Source organism: Gymnoscopelus braueri (assembly GCF_963280865.1).
Source record: "Gymnoscopelus braueri genome assembly, chromosome: 5".
NCBI lineage: Eukaryota > Metazoa > Chordata > Actinopteri > Myctophiformes > Myctophidae > Gymnoscopelus > Gymnoscopelus braueri.
This window is the reverse complement of record NC_137606.1, coordinates 37773747-37794440: the sequence shown is the minus strand read 5'-3', so window position 1 is coordinate 37794440 and position 20694 is coordinate 37773747. Positions and strand designations below refer to the sequence as shown.

At 40.6% G+C, this 20694-nt stretch overlaps 1 protein-coding gene across 1 annotated transcript in view; it reads right to left on the bottom strand.

Annotated features, from left to right (window-relative positions):
- ppp1r37 (protein phosphatase 1, regulatory subunit 37) overlaps positions 1–17014 on the bottom strand; it is a 48124-nt gene extending 31110 nt beyond the window's left edge. Inside the window, exon 1 of the mRNA XM_080428004.1 lies at positions 15089–17014. Within this exon, the coding sequence (XP_080284130.1) occupies positions 15089–15845 (757 nt within the window). The 5' untranslated portion in view covers positions 15846–17014. The remainder of the gene's footprint in view (positions 1–15088) is intronic.
- Between the last annotated feature and the right edge of the window lie 3680 nt (positions 17015–20694).

The window sequence follows — 20694 nt, the reverse complement described above, 5'->3', positions numbered from 1 at the left end:
ACTGGACAGCTTTGCAACACAATCTTGATTGGACGGCTATGTAATGACAAGTCTGACTAACATGGATCAGTGCACCAAATTACAAAGTCCTTCAGTCAGAATCACTGTACATGTTAGTAACATAGTGATGTAATTTCGAGAACAAGTCAATCTTGAATGAATGAATGATTCTGATTGAAGGACTTTGTAATTTGGTGTACTCAGCTGATCCATCCTAAATTAAACCAACCCATAGTGTCACAACACATTATTTATAGTGATGCTGATGAGGTGGTGGATAGCGCTGTCACGATTACAAATTTAAGTTGACGATTAATTATCACTCAAATAATTGTGATTAACGATTTAATTGTGTTTCTGTCGTTCAAAATTAATGGAACATTATGAATAAGAATTACATTTCTGTTTGGCTTTTAGCTTTCGTAAACAAAAGTTGCACAGGGCAGATATGACAAATAACACATATTGAATTACTATATACTTAACACATTGAGTGCCAGGGGTTTTTAAAAACAGGGTACAGTCAGTGCCTGGATTTTTAACCATTTTTGAACCTTTTTCAAGTAGTCACAAAATATTTTCAGTGATCACCGTCCTCACGGTGATCCCCTCATTACACACATAGAGGTCTCATACAATCGGGGGGAAAAAATTTAAAACATTCGGTAATCCGTTCCATAGTTGCAGCCAGTTGAAAATAGTCAAAAATAGTCAAAAATACATAGTAAAAAAAAAAAGTACACAGGAGCCGAGATACAGGCTTTTGAAGTCATAAGTTAACCAGGAAGTGGATTAAAGTCTAAATCTTCGAAAATCTCCTGGTGCTGTAATATTATTTTCCAAAAACAGTTAACCGTTTTTGGCACACCTCGTTTGGATTATGAAAAACGGCCCGGACCGTTTTTGGCACTCAATGTGTTAAAAATAAACATTAATAGTGGAAATAGCCGATCTATAAGCTCAAAACGTGTCGCATCGCGACGCGTTTTGAGCTTATATTTTTTATATAGCTTATATTTTATATTTTTTATATAGCTTATATTTTTTATATAGCTTATATATTTTTTAATATAGGACATTTTTTAACATTGAATAGATTATGACGATTATGAATATGAAAATAATTGCGATTATGTAAAATAATTGCGATTATGTAAAATGATTGCGATTAGACGATTATGTAATAATTGTGACAGGCCTAGTGGTGGACAGAAGAGGAGTGTGTTGTTTTTTTGTGTAGACCAGGGGTCTTCAACGCTTTTCAGACCAAGGAAAGGACCCCTTAGCCGAGAGAGAGAGATAAAGCAGGGACCCCCCACTACATAATGGGCTCATGTTAAATGTGAGTTTTCAGACATTTAACCACTTAAACCCTCAATACTTTGTAAACTTGACCTTTGCTGCTCTTTTTTCCCTGTATACCAAACCTCTATATAGCCTATCTACAAGCTCACACCGTGTGTGAGCTTATAGATCTGCTATTTTCGGCTAATGTTCCACCCAGAATAGGGATGTGAGGGTTCAAGTGGTTGAAGTAAAAAAAATAAAAAATAAAGTCCCTATCACACAAAGATTTGGCAGCCCCTTGCAGTATCTCTGAGGACCCCCTGTTGAAGAACCCTGGTCTAGACTCATTCAGTGGATATATGAAATGACATGCATGACAGCTGCACCCCCCTCGTCCTCTTATCATTGCCGTTAGCTGTCCTTGTAGTGGAAGAACTCACGAACACAAAAGCTTAAATGAGCCCTGCAGTCATAGCATAGCTCCAGAGCTCAATAAGTACCAGGCTGCTAGAGCCTTGAGCTTGCTGCCTCAGATCAATAGAGGCAAATTAATTACTAATGGCTATGAATGAGCAAGAGGCAAGAGCCGTTTGGTCATTATCCTGCTGGTAGTGAAGTAAACAAGCATTTAGGTTTTAAGTGAAGTAAATGCTTCAAATGATGGCAAACAACAAGATGGAGCAAGACCCCTGATGTTCAGATCCAATGTATGAGATTCTTGAGATAGTTAGATAGATCAGATCAGCTATAGCTTTTAATAGACAATAACTGAATGGAACTTCAACAGGCACCAACTGTGTCAGTGACATTCCATTGACTGTTTAGTCAAATTCCATTGACTGTTTATGGAAAGGGAAAAGACAGAGAATATTGAACATAACCATTTGATTACCTGCTGTAATTGACCACAAAAAAAAGAAAGGGAAAAAAATAAAGAAAATAGTGGTAATATCTCCACTGGACCAGACAGTAATTCTATGACTAAAGGTCCTTACACACCGGGGCGATTTTTTCGTGCGAATAATACGCTTTTTTTAAAAACCTTATAAAGTCAATGCAAGCGTACATGGCGCGAAAAAGCGGAAAAGCGAAGCGAAAAAGCGTCTTTTAATTATTCGGAACGAGTCCGAATTTTGCGTATATTCGCCACATTCGCCGGTGTGTAAGGACCTTTAGTTTGATGTTTATAGCTATAATAATTACTGTAGCACAGGGGTGGGCAACCAGCTCTTTTTGATATACCAGGTGATCAGATGAGACCCCCCTGAACAGGTACCACCACGCAACTTAAACTAAAACATATAAAAACGCAGAAAGAAAACAATGGATTTGTATTAAAGCCATAAGAGTTTGATCGTGTGCCAAAAACAACCTTAACACCAAATCTCTTTGTTTTCCCGCACAAGTGTAAAACATTGACCCAAATGGACCCTCGTGGGCCACACAGAAATTGGCAACCTACACAGAATCGGGATGATCCATTTTATGACCAAAAAAATTAGTGTGCAAATAGCAGATCTACAAGCTTGTAGATCAGATTTAGATCACATTTTCAGTAGATTTCACTATCTATTGTATGACAAAGTATTTAGAGTTCAAGTAGTTAAATTACCACTGTGGATTTTACTCAGATTGTACTGTACTCTTGCACACTTGCCGTCACACATTTAACAGCAGGTGATGAGGATAACCAGTAAGTCTGGCTGGCATGGGAAAAATATGAGATCCATGTCAGGTAATCTTGCCATTTAGCAAGCACTTACCTGATCAGTAAATAGGAGAGTGAGTCAAGGAAAATGTAAAAGTACTAGTAGGAAACTTAAACTCAAATTATAATCCATCACACAATGTTGCTAGCGGACAAGATCAGTTCTTGTCGGCAAGCCAGTTGTGTGGTGGAGTATAAATTAGGCATAAATTAGTGCACACTGTGTGCCCCTTTACCTTGCACTGATCAATCTACTGTGAGAGCTGTTCCCGTTGGATTACAAGGCCACAAATGATTCCTACTGCCACACACTGGTCCATAACTGAGCCAGACCCTCACAAGATGATGAAAACACAGACTAACGTTGTGAACATGCATACCTGTAACTGTGCATGGACCGACAGACTGATAGATACACACGTACGTGAGTAATAATGGTGAGAGATGAGGAAGAGAACATGGCAAATAATATTCTTACATGAGACATGCCTAGGTGTTGTTATTACACAGTTTGGCTGGTTTGGTAGCTTCAGGAGAGACAAACCGTCTAAAAGGGAGTATCCCTCTAAGAAAATATCAAAGTATCAGGCAACAAGTACAGGCACATTGGTTGAGGGGAGATACGCACAGGTACATACGGTTATTTAAGTTTTGTTTTACTGAGGATGAGGAAGAAAGAAAAAGACAACCTAAGGCACTATTAAAAGCACGATAGCTGGGTCAAGGTTTGACAATGAAAACTTAAAGCGCAGGCGAGCCTGATATTGCAGAGGCTGTTCTTAACGCGTGTGTCTATGATGCAGCAAAGCAGCAATCGTCTCAACAGGGACAATACAACCCTTCTGTCTCCTTCTCTCAAAGGCTATCCTATGAGTCACTGATCTGAGCACATAAAAGAACAAATGAAGGCTTGTTGTATGAGACATCGTCAGGCACACACGGACATATGCACCAACAAACACACAGGGACACTGAGGTGCAGCTTAACTACGTTTAATCCCACATGTTGGTGTGAGGTGGACTTGGGACAGTAATCCAAGACCGTTACAGTGATCCCCTGTGAAACAGACTGAGAGTGGTGCTTTGTACTGTACGTGCTAGTCTGGGGGTGAGGGTGGGACAGAGGACAGGACTGGATCATCATGATGGCAGGCCTAACATAACCTTATATTCAAGTATTTGACTGATCACTCCAATCAACATGCCTTCCCTCAGTTTGCCTTCGCCTTTGCTTACAATGCTCAAAATGACCTGTAAACACACCAAAAAAAACACACAAACAGTACTTGTAGTGTGCCGCAGTGCCTGAAGCGAGTCTAGCGCCTTTGTGTGTAAACCTCTGTCATACCACGGGTGTTGAGAGAAGGTTGCCTAAATCGTCATCTAAAAAAAGAACAAAATGAACTCCTCATATGGCAGCTCCAGACTCCACATTCATACCATCATGGCAGTCCGTCATTTCAGACAGTTTTCTGCACACAGCCAAGGAGGGGAGCATCGAAGGAAAAGTTCACCGTGTTCCTCAAAATGGGCTCAAGAGCAGCCTGACCCACTTACACACTGTAGAATCTGAGAATGAGACACACGGATACAATGAAAATACTCAAGAGTGAATTCCATCAAACCTATAAAATTAACAATATAGCAATAATTCTATAGCAATAACTGCTATAGAGTGTATGTTCAGTAACGGGGGTCTCTCTTGTCTCTTCACCTTTTTATTAAACAGAAAATGCATTTTCAGGTTTAGTTTGGATAAAGTGAAATTGGAAGTAATGACACAAAGAAGTGAGCAGATAAAAGTGGAACTGGATGGAACACTAAATATAATAAAATGGAAGCTGATAAATGGATGCTCTCAGTCTTTCCTGATTGGCTGAAATTGGCATCTGGTGACCTGAATATGTATTTTCTGTTTATTAAAGAGCCGGAGAGACGGAGGTATGTTACTGAACATACACACACTGTAAAGCAATTGTTGCTATATAATTATAGCTATATAGCAATAATCGGTTTGATGATGGAATCCACTCGAGTATTTTGTTTTAATCTCACCGTCTCTCATTCTCTGATTGATGAGCATTAATGTCCTTACCATATTTTAAAGCACTTTCTGTATAATAAACCACATGTATTAAAAACAGCGAGTGACAACTTGTTTCTTTTATTGTTGATATGCCTGAGCCTGGACAATGGCCATGCCTCAAAAATATTTCTCACTGTATCTCCAATATTTGCTAGTCTGTTATCGTTTTAATATTAGTCTCATAATAAAAAAAAGAGCAGCTCTGTTGTTCCTAAACAAAAATTCTGATGCACTATAACAAAGTACATTCAGGTACTCATAATCTTATCCGACTACTTTATTTAGTAATTTCAGCTGGCTGTCAGTTGATTAGATAACAACCTTTACCTTTAAATGACCTTGACCAACAATACAGACATTCTAAACCCAAGTGTTATTCCCGACAATACCCGATGTTACAAGAACCATGCAGGTACTAGCGTAACATTATCCTGCTTGTTGTTGTACAACCTGGTCATTAGGATGGGTGCACAACTCAAATTTCAAAGTCTCTCTCACTGGACGCATGGTCCTGATGAGTAGGCTAAAGCAGTGGAGGAGACAGCCGTAATGCTGATGATCATGGTTAGGTGCAAAGCGGGTTGTACCATTCTAGTTGCTCTGTTGTCCAAAAGTATGTAGAGGCATCTTCAACATTTTCCTTTCACTGCTGTACTTGTCTGTCATATACATAACTCTGCCCATTGCCGTAGCATTGGACAAGTCTGAGCGAGCCAATTTCTTGCATCAATTGACGTCACCAATCGTTTCCGTTTTCATTCATAGTTGGCCCGAACATTCACTTGATCCACTGACAAGCATTTGTGTAGAGTCCAGGGTCTGAGCCCTTAGAATAAGATTACATAACTAAATCACACAAATTAGTCACATTAAGCACATCTTGATTTATGCCCCTGACGGTCAACACAGATTTCAGAGGGTCAGAACAGGGCAACAGGACAAAAGGGTGTGGTATGGTACAAGTTGTCTCGCACACAGAAAGGCCACTGACTGAATGTATGGAATGACATGGGAGGAGACCACATTCAGACAATTCTCCAGAGGTGGGGTTGTGGACGGTGTGGTGGGGGGGGGCTGTATAGAAGGACTGTAGCCAACTCCTACTTAGCATCTAAGTGCCAATGTCTAAAATAGCCCGTCTCCTAGCCCCTGGTTCGCATCCCTGCCATTTCACACTGCTGTGCTTTGGAGAGTGACAGCAACATCAGTAACACATAAACAGCTGGTTGACTTTTCAGCACGGTCTGAAATCTCTGGAATCAGACTCCCACAATCTACACACAGCTTACTCAAGAAGACAGAGATAAATCTATTTCCCTACATATCAAAAAATGTATTGAATGTCTCCATACTGAATTGTTCAGACTGTTAATTAAAACACATTGGAGTTTGACTTGTTACCCAGCTAGTCGGAGAAGACCAGATGGTTAAGGTCTAGGCCAGGCAGAGAGTAAGATCTATGCCAGGCAGAGGGCGTACTACTCATCACTGGATCCTTCCTTCTCACTGCCTGTGGATTCTTCAATGAAGGAGGCCCTGATTAATGAAGAGGGACAGTGGTTAAATGGCCAGTGAAGGGAGTGTTCCAAAGAGATGGCCCAATCTGTTTAAAGAACCACCTGGGGGAACTTAAGCCTCTTTAGCATAGTCTCATGCACTGGTCTGTACAGGGTCATAGGTTTAAAACGGGTATTTGGTGACTTTGGTGACTACACAGTAAAATTACACATGGAGTCAATCGACTCTGTGTGTAAAACATAACTTAAATCTCTGTCAAGAGTCAAATTAACACCCTGCAGGCCTGCACTTTACCGACTAGCGGCGAGGAGGCTCAAGAATAGACAGTGCTTGGAAGTCGGAACTATTAAATCCACAGCCAGAGAGGAATGTGATTGTGCAAACACAGAGGGATAATTTGGAGCTAGCTAGCAGCTTGCTGGTCAATAATTAACAGACAACAGTCTGCACCAACCTAGACAAATGCTGAGGAAATTGCCATTAGCATATCTCTATCGCCGTATAGATCAGCCTTTCCACTCACCGCCACCACAAAACAGCCTGCACTCATTACAAGAATATCATTACCAGAATGATGCCCTTCAGATGTATTCACCCTAATGGAGACATAGGGCTGGGAGATAAATGATCTCGATAGTGGATCGTGATAAAATTGACGTTGAGAAAGATCGGACATTATTTGATCCTCAATAGATAGATGGATCTAAAAGCTTATCAAACTTGCAGAAATAAACACAACTAGACGCGTCGCAATTATGGGAAATTGCAAAGTGTGGTTGCGCCGACGCCGGTCGCGGGTCGCCCCCTCCGGGACTTGAGGAATACGCTTGGAGGAATACCGTCGGAGGCCGCGCGACGTGCCATTCGAATTTGGTGCTTATTGGATCCTGCGTTCGTGATACATGGCGTTTTGATTTTAAGAAATAGGCCCCTCCCACTAAATAAATAGGCCCCTCCCACAAATATAGCGGGCCAATGACATCGTCCTGTAACTCCTGAGATCACCTGCTTTTCATTTTGAGAGGAGTGATCCCCCCAAAAATCATGTTTTTGCATCAAACGGTTACGTTTTGCGCAGTTGTGGCGCCCCCTATGGATCAAAGTGGAAATGCTTTTGGGGATTTGTTGAGTAAACCACCCTCGACATGTGATTTAAATTTGGGATTGACTGGACGTTTCGTTCGTGATTTGTGGCCTTTTTTGTAAAATGGACCCCTTCCGCTAACTTCGGAAGCCATTTACGGACGAACGGTATAGACTATCAAAATTCTGTTTCACTCCAGATTATCGCATGGGTCCAGAGATTATGTGTACTGATTTTTGTGAAATTTGGAGAAAATCTGTGGGAGGAGGAGCTAAAAGTGTGTTTTGAAGAAAATTCAAAATGGCGGAAAATCTATCCTGACGCAAATGGGCGTGGCCTATATGGGGAGTTGCGTCATGACCCAAGGAATCTAGGGGGAAAATGATTTTTATTCTAGGACCTACGGTTCAAAAGTTATAGGCCAAAAACGTAAAGTGGGCTGTTATAGCGCCACCATGAGGCCGACTGGTGTAATGTGTTTTTTAAATAATTTCGGACTAAATTATAAACCTCCCCACCAAATCTGGTAACTCTAGCTCTTACGGTTTCAGAGAAAAAAATACTTGAATTTGAGTTTTTTTCACTTTTTCATTAAAGTGGATGGGGAAATTTAATGCACTAATAAATCAATATCAATAAAACTATGCAACCAATCTCCTAGCAAAATACAAGCACACGATTCCCGGTGAAGCCGGTCATTTTGACATATGACACTAAATTGGGAAAAATAAACTGTGGGCTGTGATGCGGTTAGAAATATTGTTTATCTATAAATAAATAAAGAAAGAATAAAGTTTCTGTAAAACAATAGTCTGGTTGCCCATTCGGGCAACCACACTAACTACCAGTCAGACTGCCGTTTCTGGCTTGCATGTCAAAGTAGGCTACACACTAATTTCCTACTGACTGAGACACATTGTTTACATTGGGCTACCAGCAGAAAGGGGTGAAAAAAATAGTTGAATAGAGCTACAGTATATCGACATGAAATTAGTATGAAAGTGGATTGGATTTCTAAAGATTTAAAGCGTCTGAAAATATGCGGTCGGTGCCTGTTCCATCATTTTGTACTTTTCGTGAGAGGATAGGATAAAGAGAGACAATAAAGGAGAGCAGGAAAGAAAAGAAAAACACAAACACAGGAAAAAGGTCAAATAATCAAATGCAGTAGCAGGTATATGTACATGGTGTACATCCCAGCGACTGCACCAAGTATGAAAATGTGTTTCTAAGTTAACGTTAGTCTGGCTAAAAGTTTTGTCCAACGCCCCAAGGCTGTACGTGTACCAAAACAACAAACCCAGTGAGAGTCCATTTGGTTCTCAATTATCAATTAATCAACCATTTAGCTGGGGATCCCCTGGACCCCCCCCCCCACCCCCCCACACCACCCGACATTTCTAGTTGTATGACAACTTCTTTTTTAAACTTTGTTTGTTATTAAAACATGACAAACTGAACTGAAGGGTAAAAATAACAGCAGACATTTCAAGAATAATATCCATTAGTCAAAATAATAATGGCAGGCCTGTAACTGAGAGACAAACAGAGAGAGGGTGAAATCACTGGCTATTGTGGCTAATAAATGGATGTTCTATTCTATTTATAAATAAGGGACCATTTGTGAAGGGAATAATGCTGGCCACTAACAGAGTCGTCACGGCTGATAAGAGCGGGCCGGGTAGGGGACAAGGGAGTCCTATGTGACAGAAGTAAACATACTATAGTCCTAAGCAGAGAGGAGAAAATCACTGGATGATACAGTGTTAACTTTATCACAAAGATCACAAAGCAATTCATACCCACGATAAGAACCCAGGTTTGTCTTTGCCATGTGATCGAGACTAAATCATTTCTGTGTTTCTTTGAGTGGAATGAGGCAGTTGTAACACTCAAGCCATAACCCATAAAGACCTGAGGTCGATTCTACAAATGCCTCCTAAATCAGTAGTTCTTACACTTTTAAGATTTAAAGAAAAATGTTAAAAAAATTGCAGATTTACAAGCTCGCGGCGTGGCACGAAGTGACGCGCTGTGAGCTTGTATAACTTAAAATTTTAATGCAAAAAGTTTTTAATGCAACAAGTTCAAAAAGTTAAATACACAGATGCTTTCCTGGTTTTAAGCACTAGTGCTCACATATCAGAGCTGTAAAATGACTTATCTATTTTTCTGTGATTAGGGAATAGTAGCTTCGTTCCCACAGAGAGTGAACACTCCAAACTACTGGCCAAGATAACTCCCTCCTCTGTGGGTGTCACTGGCTACGGTCCAAAGGTCACATTACTGGAGCGTTCAGATGGACACAGTGCAGCGACATCATCATGACACACAGAGCTACAGGTGCACAGACACAGGCTCTGACACTGAGACACAGGCAATAACACAAACACACACACACACACGTAGGATATTGAAGCACTGTAGACATGCTCTGCACCCAGTTTGGCCTTTCAGGTCGTACACTGGTCCGCAGCCACATCACACAACATCTCATGGGTCAGTGAACCACTAAAGACCCGCTGCCAAGTGGGCCTTGGGTCTGTTGACACGAGACTGTATTGCACGTAGGCCAGCAAACAGCCTGACTGCCTGTTGGACACAGTAAACGCCTGTTGCTCTTCGAAGAGTCAAACAATGTTTTACACTACAATTAGATTTGAGCTTTATCCTTACACAAAAGCTATACAAAACAAATACTGTACTAGTTAAATGTTAGTAAAAACATTCACCTTAATGGCACAATCAGCATTCCGAATGTAAAAAACACCACCAAAAATAATGAATGGTAATGGTATCCAAAAAGCTACTTTCCATCTAGAGACTAAACTCTCCAAGATACACCCCACATTGATATAGTTAAAAATTAATAATAACAGATTGGGGATTTAACAGGACAGAGCCCAGAGTCATTCTCTGCATGTAGCTTGACAAATAATGGCTGTTGCCATCAAGAAGCTCTTCTTTATCATTAGGTGCAATAACTGGTCATTACTGCAGCATCTCCAGTCCAGCACTCTTCACGACAATGCATTTACTGGACCAGGTTACTGTGTGTGTGTGTGTGTGTGTGTGTGTGTGTGTGTGTGTGTGTGTGTGTGTGTGTGTGTGTGTGTGTGTGTGTGTGTGTGTGTACACCAGTGTACAAACATCAGTCGTGTCAGAATGTTTGCACTGAGTGGTGGGCTAAAACACACAGATAGCTCTATGACAATAGATGACCTGGCTAGTGCATGCTTGCTGTATGATGCAATGATGGTGTGTGTGGATAGTAAAGCTCTGCTCATGTGGGCCTGGACTGTGACTACTACACACTGAACTGTGCACAGAGGGAGGAGGAAGAGGAGGAGGAAGAGTGAAACAGGAAAAGAAGGAGGGAGGTGAGGAACCAAAGCAGCATTTTCAGGAAGTTCAGCAATCTCAGGATATGAGGTAACAAGTTTGCCCAGGCCTGGAGGAAAGGGAAAGGATGAGTGCCAAAAAAAGTAGAGGATAGAGAGCAAGAACGAGAGAGAGACAGAGACAGAGAGGGTGCAGCTGAGAGCAAAAATAAAGATGTGGGATGTTTGTATGATATAACTAGGAGCTTTATTTTGCCATGCACTTTGCCATTTAGAATAATTCCCGCTCCGTGGACTGAGATTAATACAAAGGCTGTTATATTTTTAGCCAACTTTTTTTACATGATTACATTGGTAGTTGCCTTGTTATAGAAGGCAGCTTTGGCAATTTTTATCTGAATCCTATCATTCTACTGTGAGGCTGACATAGACCGATGTGAAATGTAGAAAAGTGCTGTTTTATGTAGGCTAGCAGAGATTTTTCAGTGGAATTCAGAGCATGCACTGGAAGTGTTATGTGAGATTTTGACATCCTCCTCACAATAGAACGATTCAATATTGCTCTTAGATGACAAAGCCCTCTAAAGGAGACATCGTGCTTGATGATAGCGCAAAATCAAAATAGAATTTTCTACAGTAATAGTAAAATAGTGCAGGTCATTAAAATTGATAAAAATGTCACTTCAACATTTTACGCAGCCACACACACACACACACACACACACACACAGAGCTTAAGAAAGCAAGTCATCAATCTGGATCAATGTTATCAAATTTCTATGGTATCTATCTATCTTAGGTTTTTGTATCTAGCTGATAGCATTGTCCGCCTATTCCCCAGGCTGAAAAGAATTTCTCTTTATGTTATCAGAGAGTCATATCTGTGCCTGCAATGCCTTATGATTGATTTACCAGACACCATCTCTCCCTCTCTGTCTCACTCCTCTGTTACCCATGGCATTATCAGCTGTAACTATGAAACCTAAATAAGCTAGATAATATCTACTCAAGCCACTGTTGGTCAAATCAACATATATTCTATTTCAGGTTAGTCTGTACTCTTTAGTATGTAGGCTAACCTGGAAAGACACTGTCACTGAATGTCGGCATGTTTTTGTTCTGGATATTCACCGTTTCCATGTGGATCCCGAGATCCACACATGATTCGATTTTCTTTTTTCAGGGATTCCTGAGAGGGACAATCACAAAACAAAGCAAACCATACAGGATTTTACATGTCAGCCATTAGAATTGTCCCAGGACTTTTTTTGTGTTATCCTTTTAGCCTTAATGTCTGACTGTACCACGTGCTGTTTACATTTCTGACTAATAAAGTATTCAATCAATCAAAACCCTTTCTCAAGGGTCCATAGACTGGGATAGAAGGAGAGGAATAACACTTCATCGCTCGACATCACTCAGTTCAACAAAAGGAGTTGGTGAAGAGTGAAGACCTAAGGCAAGACTCTTAAGGGTACATACATTTGGATGAATGATCAATTGTCGATGGAAATTAAAAGAGAGGCAGCTAAAACGAATTCCCATCCTTGGGGAGCATAGGATCAAAGTTTAGATCTTTCCTAAACTTGACTACCTTGCCTGTCCGTTTTATCTTTTAGAATGAATCAAGCAACTCGATCCAATGCAACCTAGCCGCTATATTGACTTTATTGACTATTAATTTACACTTGTCAATTAAAGAAGCGTTTACATATCACTCATGAATATTAACTATTTGCTAAATAAAGTTGGATGAGATAATGTTGTTTGCAATAATTCACACAAGAACAGTATGGCAGTGAAACAGTTGATTGCAAGATTTAAAGTTTCAAATGTAGCTACAGTATAACACTATATAGTATTGCAGTCTCAGTAGGTTTATATAATATTGGTATTATGTGAAAACATGTAAATTAATGTGCGTGTAGTTACATACAGTATATATGCCAATGTACTGTACATATGTTATACATGTGTATGTACACATGGGTGAATAAGATATGTCAACAATTAGGGTATGTGTTTTCTTATTTATGAATTATTAAATGTTTTTAATGTGGACTCTTGGAATTAGCCAATGGACAAATAAAAATGTAATTATGAGGTCTAATAGCCTATTATTTGTCTCAACTAGACTCATCCCAGGAATGTTTTGTATTTGCTACAGATAAGTGGTCACAAATAAGCAAGATTCACTGAGCTAGAAATCAAGACATGAACATTGGTGCTTACTGCCTTTGTGTGAGTGAAGCTTGTTAATCACCATCCCCCACCTGACCATGCTGCATCAGTGACCTTTGCCTGATTTATACTTATTTCACGCCAGTGACATACACCAAAATTAGCAGATCTACAAGCTCACACCGAGTCGCAGCACAATGCGTTGTGACTTGCAAGCTTGTAGATCTGCTCTTTTCGGTGTGCGACACCCATGCACAATTAAGTATAACTCAGGCTTTTGCTTTGAAGTGGCCTATATTTGTGCTTTTGTACACCCGGAAATAAAGCAAACAAGGTTACAAGGAAGATCACATTGAAATAATATGCAAAAAGAACAGCGGAATGAAGAAATAACTACAAATGAAAACACTCATGTGTAGACAGCATTAACTCACTTTTGAGACTTTTTGAATAGCCTAATCCATTTCAATTTGATCATCCCACGACACAGTTCGTGAACACTACACTCACAAGATTAATGCATACAAACAGTTGGCTAAATATTAAAGAGAGATAGCTTATATTAAAGGCAGTGCCATATCCAACATAAGCCTCCTTACCGGATGGTTTTCAGTGAACAAACAGTACCCTACTGTACTAAAACGAAGCAACTCGAGGAGTGACGGGATATGCAGGTAGGTACATACACACATACTGTACACGTGTACAGAGCACAGGCCTGGGCCTATATGAAGAAAAGCTACAACAACAAACAAGAAAACCGCTACCTGTTGTCTTTCCCTTTTATACTCAGGCTCACTTGAGCCCTTCCAGCACAAAACAAAACACAGACCAATTATTATTATTACAACAACATCCAGCGGGAAACCAACTTTAGTGTTAGGCAAAGGGGCCGTGGCAACAGCGCTGCTTGGGGTCAAAACAGATTCTAGTTAGGTCTCAAGTACCAGAGCTCAGTCCTGGTTGGCCTTGGTTCAAAGACAGTCCTACTCTACTGTCATTTGGCTATGTTCAGACTGGATTCTTGGCCTATCCAGATTGTAATCAGATAGATTGTTTTATCAAGTCTGAAAAACAAAAAAAACTGATGGAATCAGATTTTTACAATTCAGATTTGAGCCATATTTCTAGATGGCTTGAAATGTGATTAAAATCTGATTTAAAGATGTGTTTCAGTCTGGATCCTCCGACACTGAAGCGTTATACTTCGTAAAACGGTGTTGCTTGCAGAAAATACCTGTAGGCTTGCAGATCTACTATTTTCTGCGAGTTGCAGTCATACGATAAGAGTTTAAGTTAAATATTACTCATGCCTATGTTACGCCATTACCACAGCAACCAATGTAGATAGGTTGACAAAGCCTGAATACGCAAATCCAATCTGGTCACTTACAAATAACAGAGTGGACAGTGAGTCATGCAGATCATATTTGAGAGAAGCAAATCGGATTTTGGTCTGCAATCTGAACAAAGCCATTGAAGCCTGAGGGGCATTAAGGAGAGACATGATACAGTATAACATTCCACTGGAACACTGGTTCATCAACACACCTCTCAAGTGTCAAGAGTTGACATTCCACAAGCTGAATGTTGCCAATGGCTATACATGCCACGTTGAACACATGTCATAGTTTAATGACTCTAAATGTAACTGTTTTCATGTTTGGGGAATGCAATGAACAGGACTTGGACTAAATACATATGTGTTAATGGGCCTTCAGATTGAAATATGAATATTTTCCGAAGAGATTCCAGAGATTTCAGACAGGCACAAATGAAACAAATCAGGACAGTAGATGGACACACAGTAGCTCTGGTCCATAGTGTTAGAAGGAGAACTCCTTTTAACGCTATGGACCAGAACTAGACACACACATTATTACCATGTCTCCAGGGGTCCTTAGGTTCCACTGCTCCAGAGACAATATCCTCATCAGAGGGGAACGTCACCCTCTTGCCACCTTGTTTGTGTTTATCGTCATCTTCTTCTGCAGTGGGGGACAGCACGGCCTGGTCTTGGAGAGAAACTGTCGTTACACTCTCCTCCTGGGTCTGTTCTGAAGGAGTCTTTGCCTTACTATTCGTTAAGACACCCTGGGTTGTGTGCTCCGACTTGGTACTTTGAGAGACTGATGCATTATCTGACTGAGAGGGCCCGAGGCTTGCTGGTTCAGCCTCCAAAACACCACTCTCATCCAGACTTAGGTCCACACCTATGTCCATGTCCCCACCATCGTCTCCTTCTCCCATAACAAACTTTGCAGGTCCAGTGTCCTTATCTTCCTTGATAACTTCCACAATGGCATTCCCCTTGTTCTGTTCAACAGAAGCCTGGATAGGATTCGCCACAGCAGGGGCATTCTGGACACTGGTATTTTTATTCCCATTGACCTCGTCAATTCCCAGTGCATCATGTGACTGGTGCTCGTCTTTCTCAGCATCTGGTAGACTATCAGTGAGTCGGTGTGTGTCAGGGACCTCAGAGGTAACAATGTTTAGTTTACCCACATCCCTGTCCATCAGTTCTGTGATCCGGAATGTGACCCCCTCTGTGTTGTTGGTGGTGTTGTGTTCATCATCATCCACATTGCTCTTTGTCTTGACATTGCACAAATCTAAAGACTGCTCCTCGATATTCATGTTTTCATCTCAAGTCCTCAACAAGTATCAGTCAGGCTGGCTATTTGGCTTAAGCCTGAATTCTAAACTTGTGTTTAAGCCTGTCTAGTATGTACTGATGGTCTGCTGATTGCTTTGTGTTGTGCAACTGCCCTGATCCTTTATTGCTAATATTAATTCAATATTATCTATAATTGCTTTGAAAAAGTGTTAGTCTATATCATATAATCACAATTTCTTTGTTTTGACGTTGGGCTACCCTAACCCCTTATTCTATACACAAGATGTGAACTCTACCGGCTGATACCATCACATCCTCCACAAACGCAACGTAATTAAAGGGAAATCCCCCGCAACAATTATGCGAAATTCAAAACATTTCTGAGCGTCTGATGATACTCGTGGATATCAGCTGCAACAATTTCTGTAATCCTTTTGTTTGCCAAATTATATAACTTTGCTATAACTCCGACACAGTCTAGTGGCAGGAGCTAGCTAGCATCAATATAATTTCATGTGAAACGTGTGCAAAATCTACAACTGTGATGCAAATGTCCTCATCATCATTGACACATTAGTACTGTCAGTGTGTTTACACAAGCAGGCCGAGTCGGTTTTCAAATGAACAACAACAAACCCTCTCAGGGTGCCTCCATTACGCTAGCAGCAGAAAGTCAGCTAGCCCAAGACTATTAGACCGTTTCATTGGCGTGAACTTGAACGAGCTCGAGCTAGCTAGCTGCTAAAGTTGTTATCTGTAATAATAATAATAACACCCGGGGCCAGGCGATGATGTTGCATGCCTGGCTATTATAATAATAATAATAATAATATGACTTATGTAAGCTCAAATAGCAACGCTTTCCTCAACGTCCATCCTCCTGTGAAAAGGAAACGGCTGTTGTCGGCTCGCATCGCTCGAGCCTCCTCGGCTAGCAGGGGAAAAAAACAGGCGTCATACTCCGAGCATTATGAGCATGTTTCACTGGGTTTGTCTCAACAACACTTCAAACAACTGCAACAAAAAACCTATTGTTTTGCTAAATAAAATAAAATAAGACAAAATAAAGCTTAAATCTTCCGATTCGTGCGTGTCGTTGCTATCATTAGAGTCCTGGGGAGGAGGAGGAGGAGAAGTAGTGTGTGTTTTTTTTTCGTGTTGGTCTAGCGTTACCTTATGCTACTGTAGCTGTTAGCCTCAAGTCCAACACAACAGTGTTGCCTTATTTTGTGAGAGAAATAAGCAATCGGGTCTAGGAAAACAAGCCCAAAAGAAGCAACTTAGGCCACATGAGCACTTTAAACTTATATGCATCGGAAAATAGCCGGTCTACAAGCTAGATCTGCTATTTTCAAAAACTCTTGTAATAACATGTGGAATATTTTGAATATTTTTTAAACATTCTAACAACACAAATATGCTCCCCTGGGCACAAAACATGTTCATGAAAATATTTGAGAACCACTGGTTTAAATAATACATTTAAAAATTGAAAGCAAGCCTACAAAAGTAAGTACACTTTAGAAACAAGCCCCAAATAACCAACCGCAAGCCGGCCCGGAACTACTGAAACCAGCGCACCCCGAAACAATATGTTGGGAATTGATTGCATGAAACAATCACCTGTGCGTCCAGTCTCAATGTTGGTAAACAAATAATTGGTCTATATTTACAAGCAACTCAAGGACCTCAACGGAAACAAGTCCGCAAGGACTTTTTTGGCCGGACCTTTTAGACCAAAGCATTATTAATGTAACTGTGTTGTTTTACATTCTTTTGCCTAATAAAAATTTCAATCAATTTCAATCAACTTTAACTTTACAGAAAAAGAAGCCCAAAGTCGCTTATAATAAGCCGACATGGCAACACTACAACAAAACTGTTTGTGTTGACCGTACGTCTGTGCGTCATCACGTTGTCACGTTGGCACACTTCGTAGACGTAGAGGAGGACTATGGGAGGGGAGGGACACGTTCAGCACAGACCTATGGCACAGACGCATCTAAAATACAAGCTAAATCTACAAGCTCACAACCATTACCTCCTCGCGTCACCACCAGTCTTTCCTCCGAGGTGGAAAGACTGGTGACGCGAGGTTACACAACCGTAGAGTTGGCTCACGTCACAACCGCGTCCTTGTGAGCTTGTAGATTAGTGGTTATCAAAGCAAAAAGTACCCCCAAATTAATACGAATTTGACCGCGGACCCCCATCTGATTTTAATAAAAACATTTGATGTTCAAGCATACAATATTTGTGTTGTTAAAGGTAGATATTTTGTTGTGAAACCCTAGAACACTAACGTTGAAAATTGTCACACCATCACTAACGTTGGGTATATATACCCAATATAATAAATTCCATAACAAAATATTTCTCATCAAAATATATTAAAGTACAACAATACATGGCAAATTGAGGTACTCTTCTTTAAAGGTAGGGTAAGTGATTTTCTTTAGTTAAAATAAGTGTTAAATAGCTCATATATATATATTCTGATAGTACTCATTGCTATAGAGTGTTTGTTCAGTAAAAGGAGTCTCCTTGTCTCTCCAGCTCTTTCTAAAACAGAAAATACATTTTAATTTCAGTTTCATTTCCAATTTTATCCAATCAGGATAGAGAACTCAATCAATATTTAGATTAAACAAGTGAAATTGGAAGTGATGACACTAAGAAATGAGCTGGCAAAATTGGAACTGGAACACTATAAAAATTAAGCTTAAAAATGGGTACGTTCTCCTGATTGGCTGAGATTTTGACACCTACCGGAAAATGTATTTTCTGTTTATTAAAGAGCTGGAGAGACGGGGAGACTCCTGTTACTGAACAAACACTCTATAGCAATGATTACTATCAGAATATAGTGCTTTAACCTTTTAACAAAATACTTTTTGTTTTAACCAAAAAATATCACTTACCCTACCTTTAATATTTCAACATGAAATTTCACAAAAAAACGAAAAGCAGAAAAAAAATTGGGGGGTAAAATGAGTATGTGTTAAATAGCTTTATATTAAATAGCTCTATTCTGATAGTACTCATTGCTATAGTGCGTGGTTCTAAACCTGTGGGCCGGGACCAAGGGGCCAGCCTGACATATTTACAATGAGGCCGATACGGAAGAGAGACAGTTCATATGAATGGCCTGTATGGTGCTGTTTTACCCCTGCAGGTGTCAGAAGGAATATTCTCTCATTGTAAGCGGATGGGTTTTTGACGAACTTTAGACTAGATTTTCTTACCTTAATAAAAATGGTCATAAATACTATAGGCTTCCAGTCGCTAGTTTAAAGTCTCCTTTCAATCATCATGATATGCGTTTTGCTAAATTATGGTCCCATTTATTCTAAAATTGGCGATAAAGTAGGCTATGCTCCAGGAGGGGCGGAGGGATGATTTGATTGACAACCTACACAACCAATAGCATTCATTCCCCACCCCCGCTCTTGATTGACAAGCTACCCAACCAATAGCATTCTTTGGGGATTGTTTTCCGGTTCCCTGGTCACATGTCTGGTCTCAAGCAATAGCATTTGAGTTCCGACGTGCCCAATGGTATATATTAAAGATGGCGGATTGCACGTTCCTGGACAATCGGCTTCATTTACGGTCTGTAGAAACCAATGGGTGACGTCACCGTTCCCTTCGTCCATATTTTTTACGGTCTATGGCCGGGACGGGACCCCCAGGGGGGTCCCCACATGAATTTAGTTTTTTTTTTTGGGGGGGGGGGGGGGGGGGGGGGGTAACCATGATAACAGTTAAGAGACAATTCAAAATTAAAAAAATAATAATAATAATAAAAATTATACTACAGTATAAAAACTTGTCAAACATTGGACAAATTGAGGCACGAATTGTGAAAATAAGCCTCGCAATGTGAGGCGTTGTGTAGGCCTATTTATTTGTGGAACCGAGTCAAACTAAATGTAGCCTAATGCCTCAACTCCTACAATTCCAAATGCTTGTCAGGGTGGGGGGTCCAAAGTTGCAGTTCAATTATGATTATTTTGAGGGGTCCCCAGTTCAAATATGATTATTTTGGGGGGGTCTGAAAAGGTTGAGAACCACTGCTATAGACTGTTTGTTCAGTAACAGGAGTCTCCATGTCTCTCCAGCTCTTTATTAAACAGAAAACCCATTTTCAGGTCAGGATACAAATTTTATCCAATCAGGAGAGAGAACTCACACAGGATACAGGATGAACAAGTGATATTAGAAGTGATGACACACACTAGGGGACGCTGTGGGCGTGTTCTCTCCTCCGCTTCATCAGTGCCCATACCCTAGGTGGGGTTGGCGAAAGGGCCTTTCTGTGTGGAGTTTGTTCTCCCCGTGTCTCCTAGGGTAGGTACCCTCACAAAAACATGCAGTAATCCTGGTCACTATACTGCCTCCCCCTGGCCAGCCGGGGCGCCTGATGGAGTGGAAGGGAACTGGTTGGAATAACGTGTTCCTTCCACGCGCTACGTCCAACCAGGGAAACTCTCCCCTGTCAGGTGACAAGAAGGTCAGTTGGCTCTCATGCATTGAAGGAGGCATGAGCTCGGCCCTGGCCTCCCTAGGTTGGCAGAGGGAAGGTAGTGCCCAGGATTACATAGACAATTGGCACAATTTACTGGGTAAAAAATAGGGTTACAAAATCGTGGGATAAAAAGAAGGGAAAAAAAAGAAGTGATGACACAAATAAATGACAAAATTGGAACGGTAAGACTATAAAACTGAAGCTGATAAATGGGTACTCTCTCCTGAATGGCTGAAAATTTGAAGCCCACCTGAAAATGTATTTTCCTTTTACTAAAGAGCTTACTGTTTCTTTGTTGTATAATCAATAAATGCACAGAATAAAAAAAGATACAGAAAAGA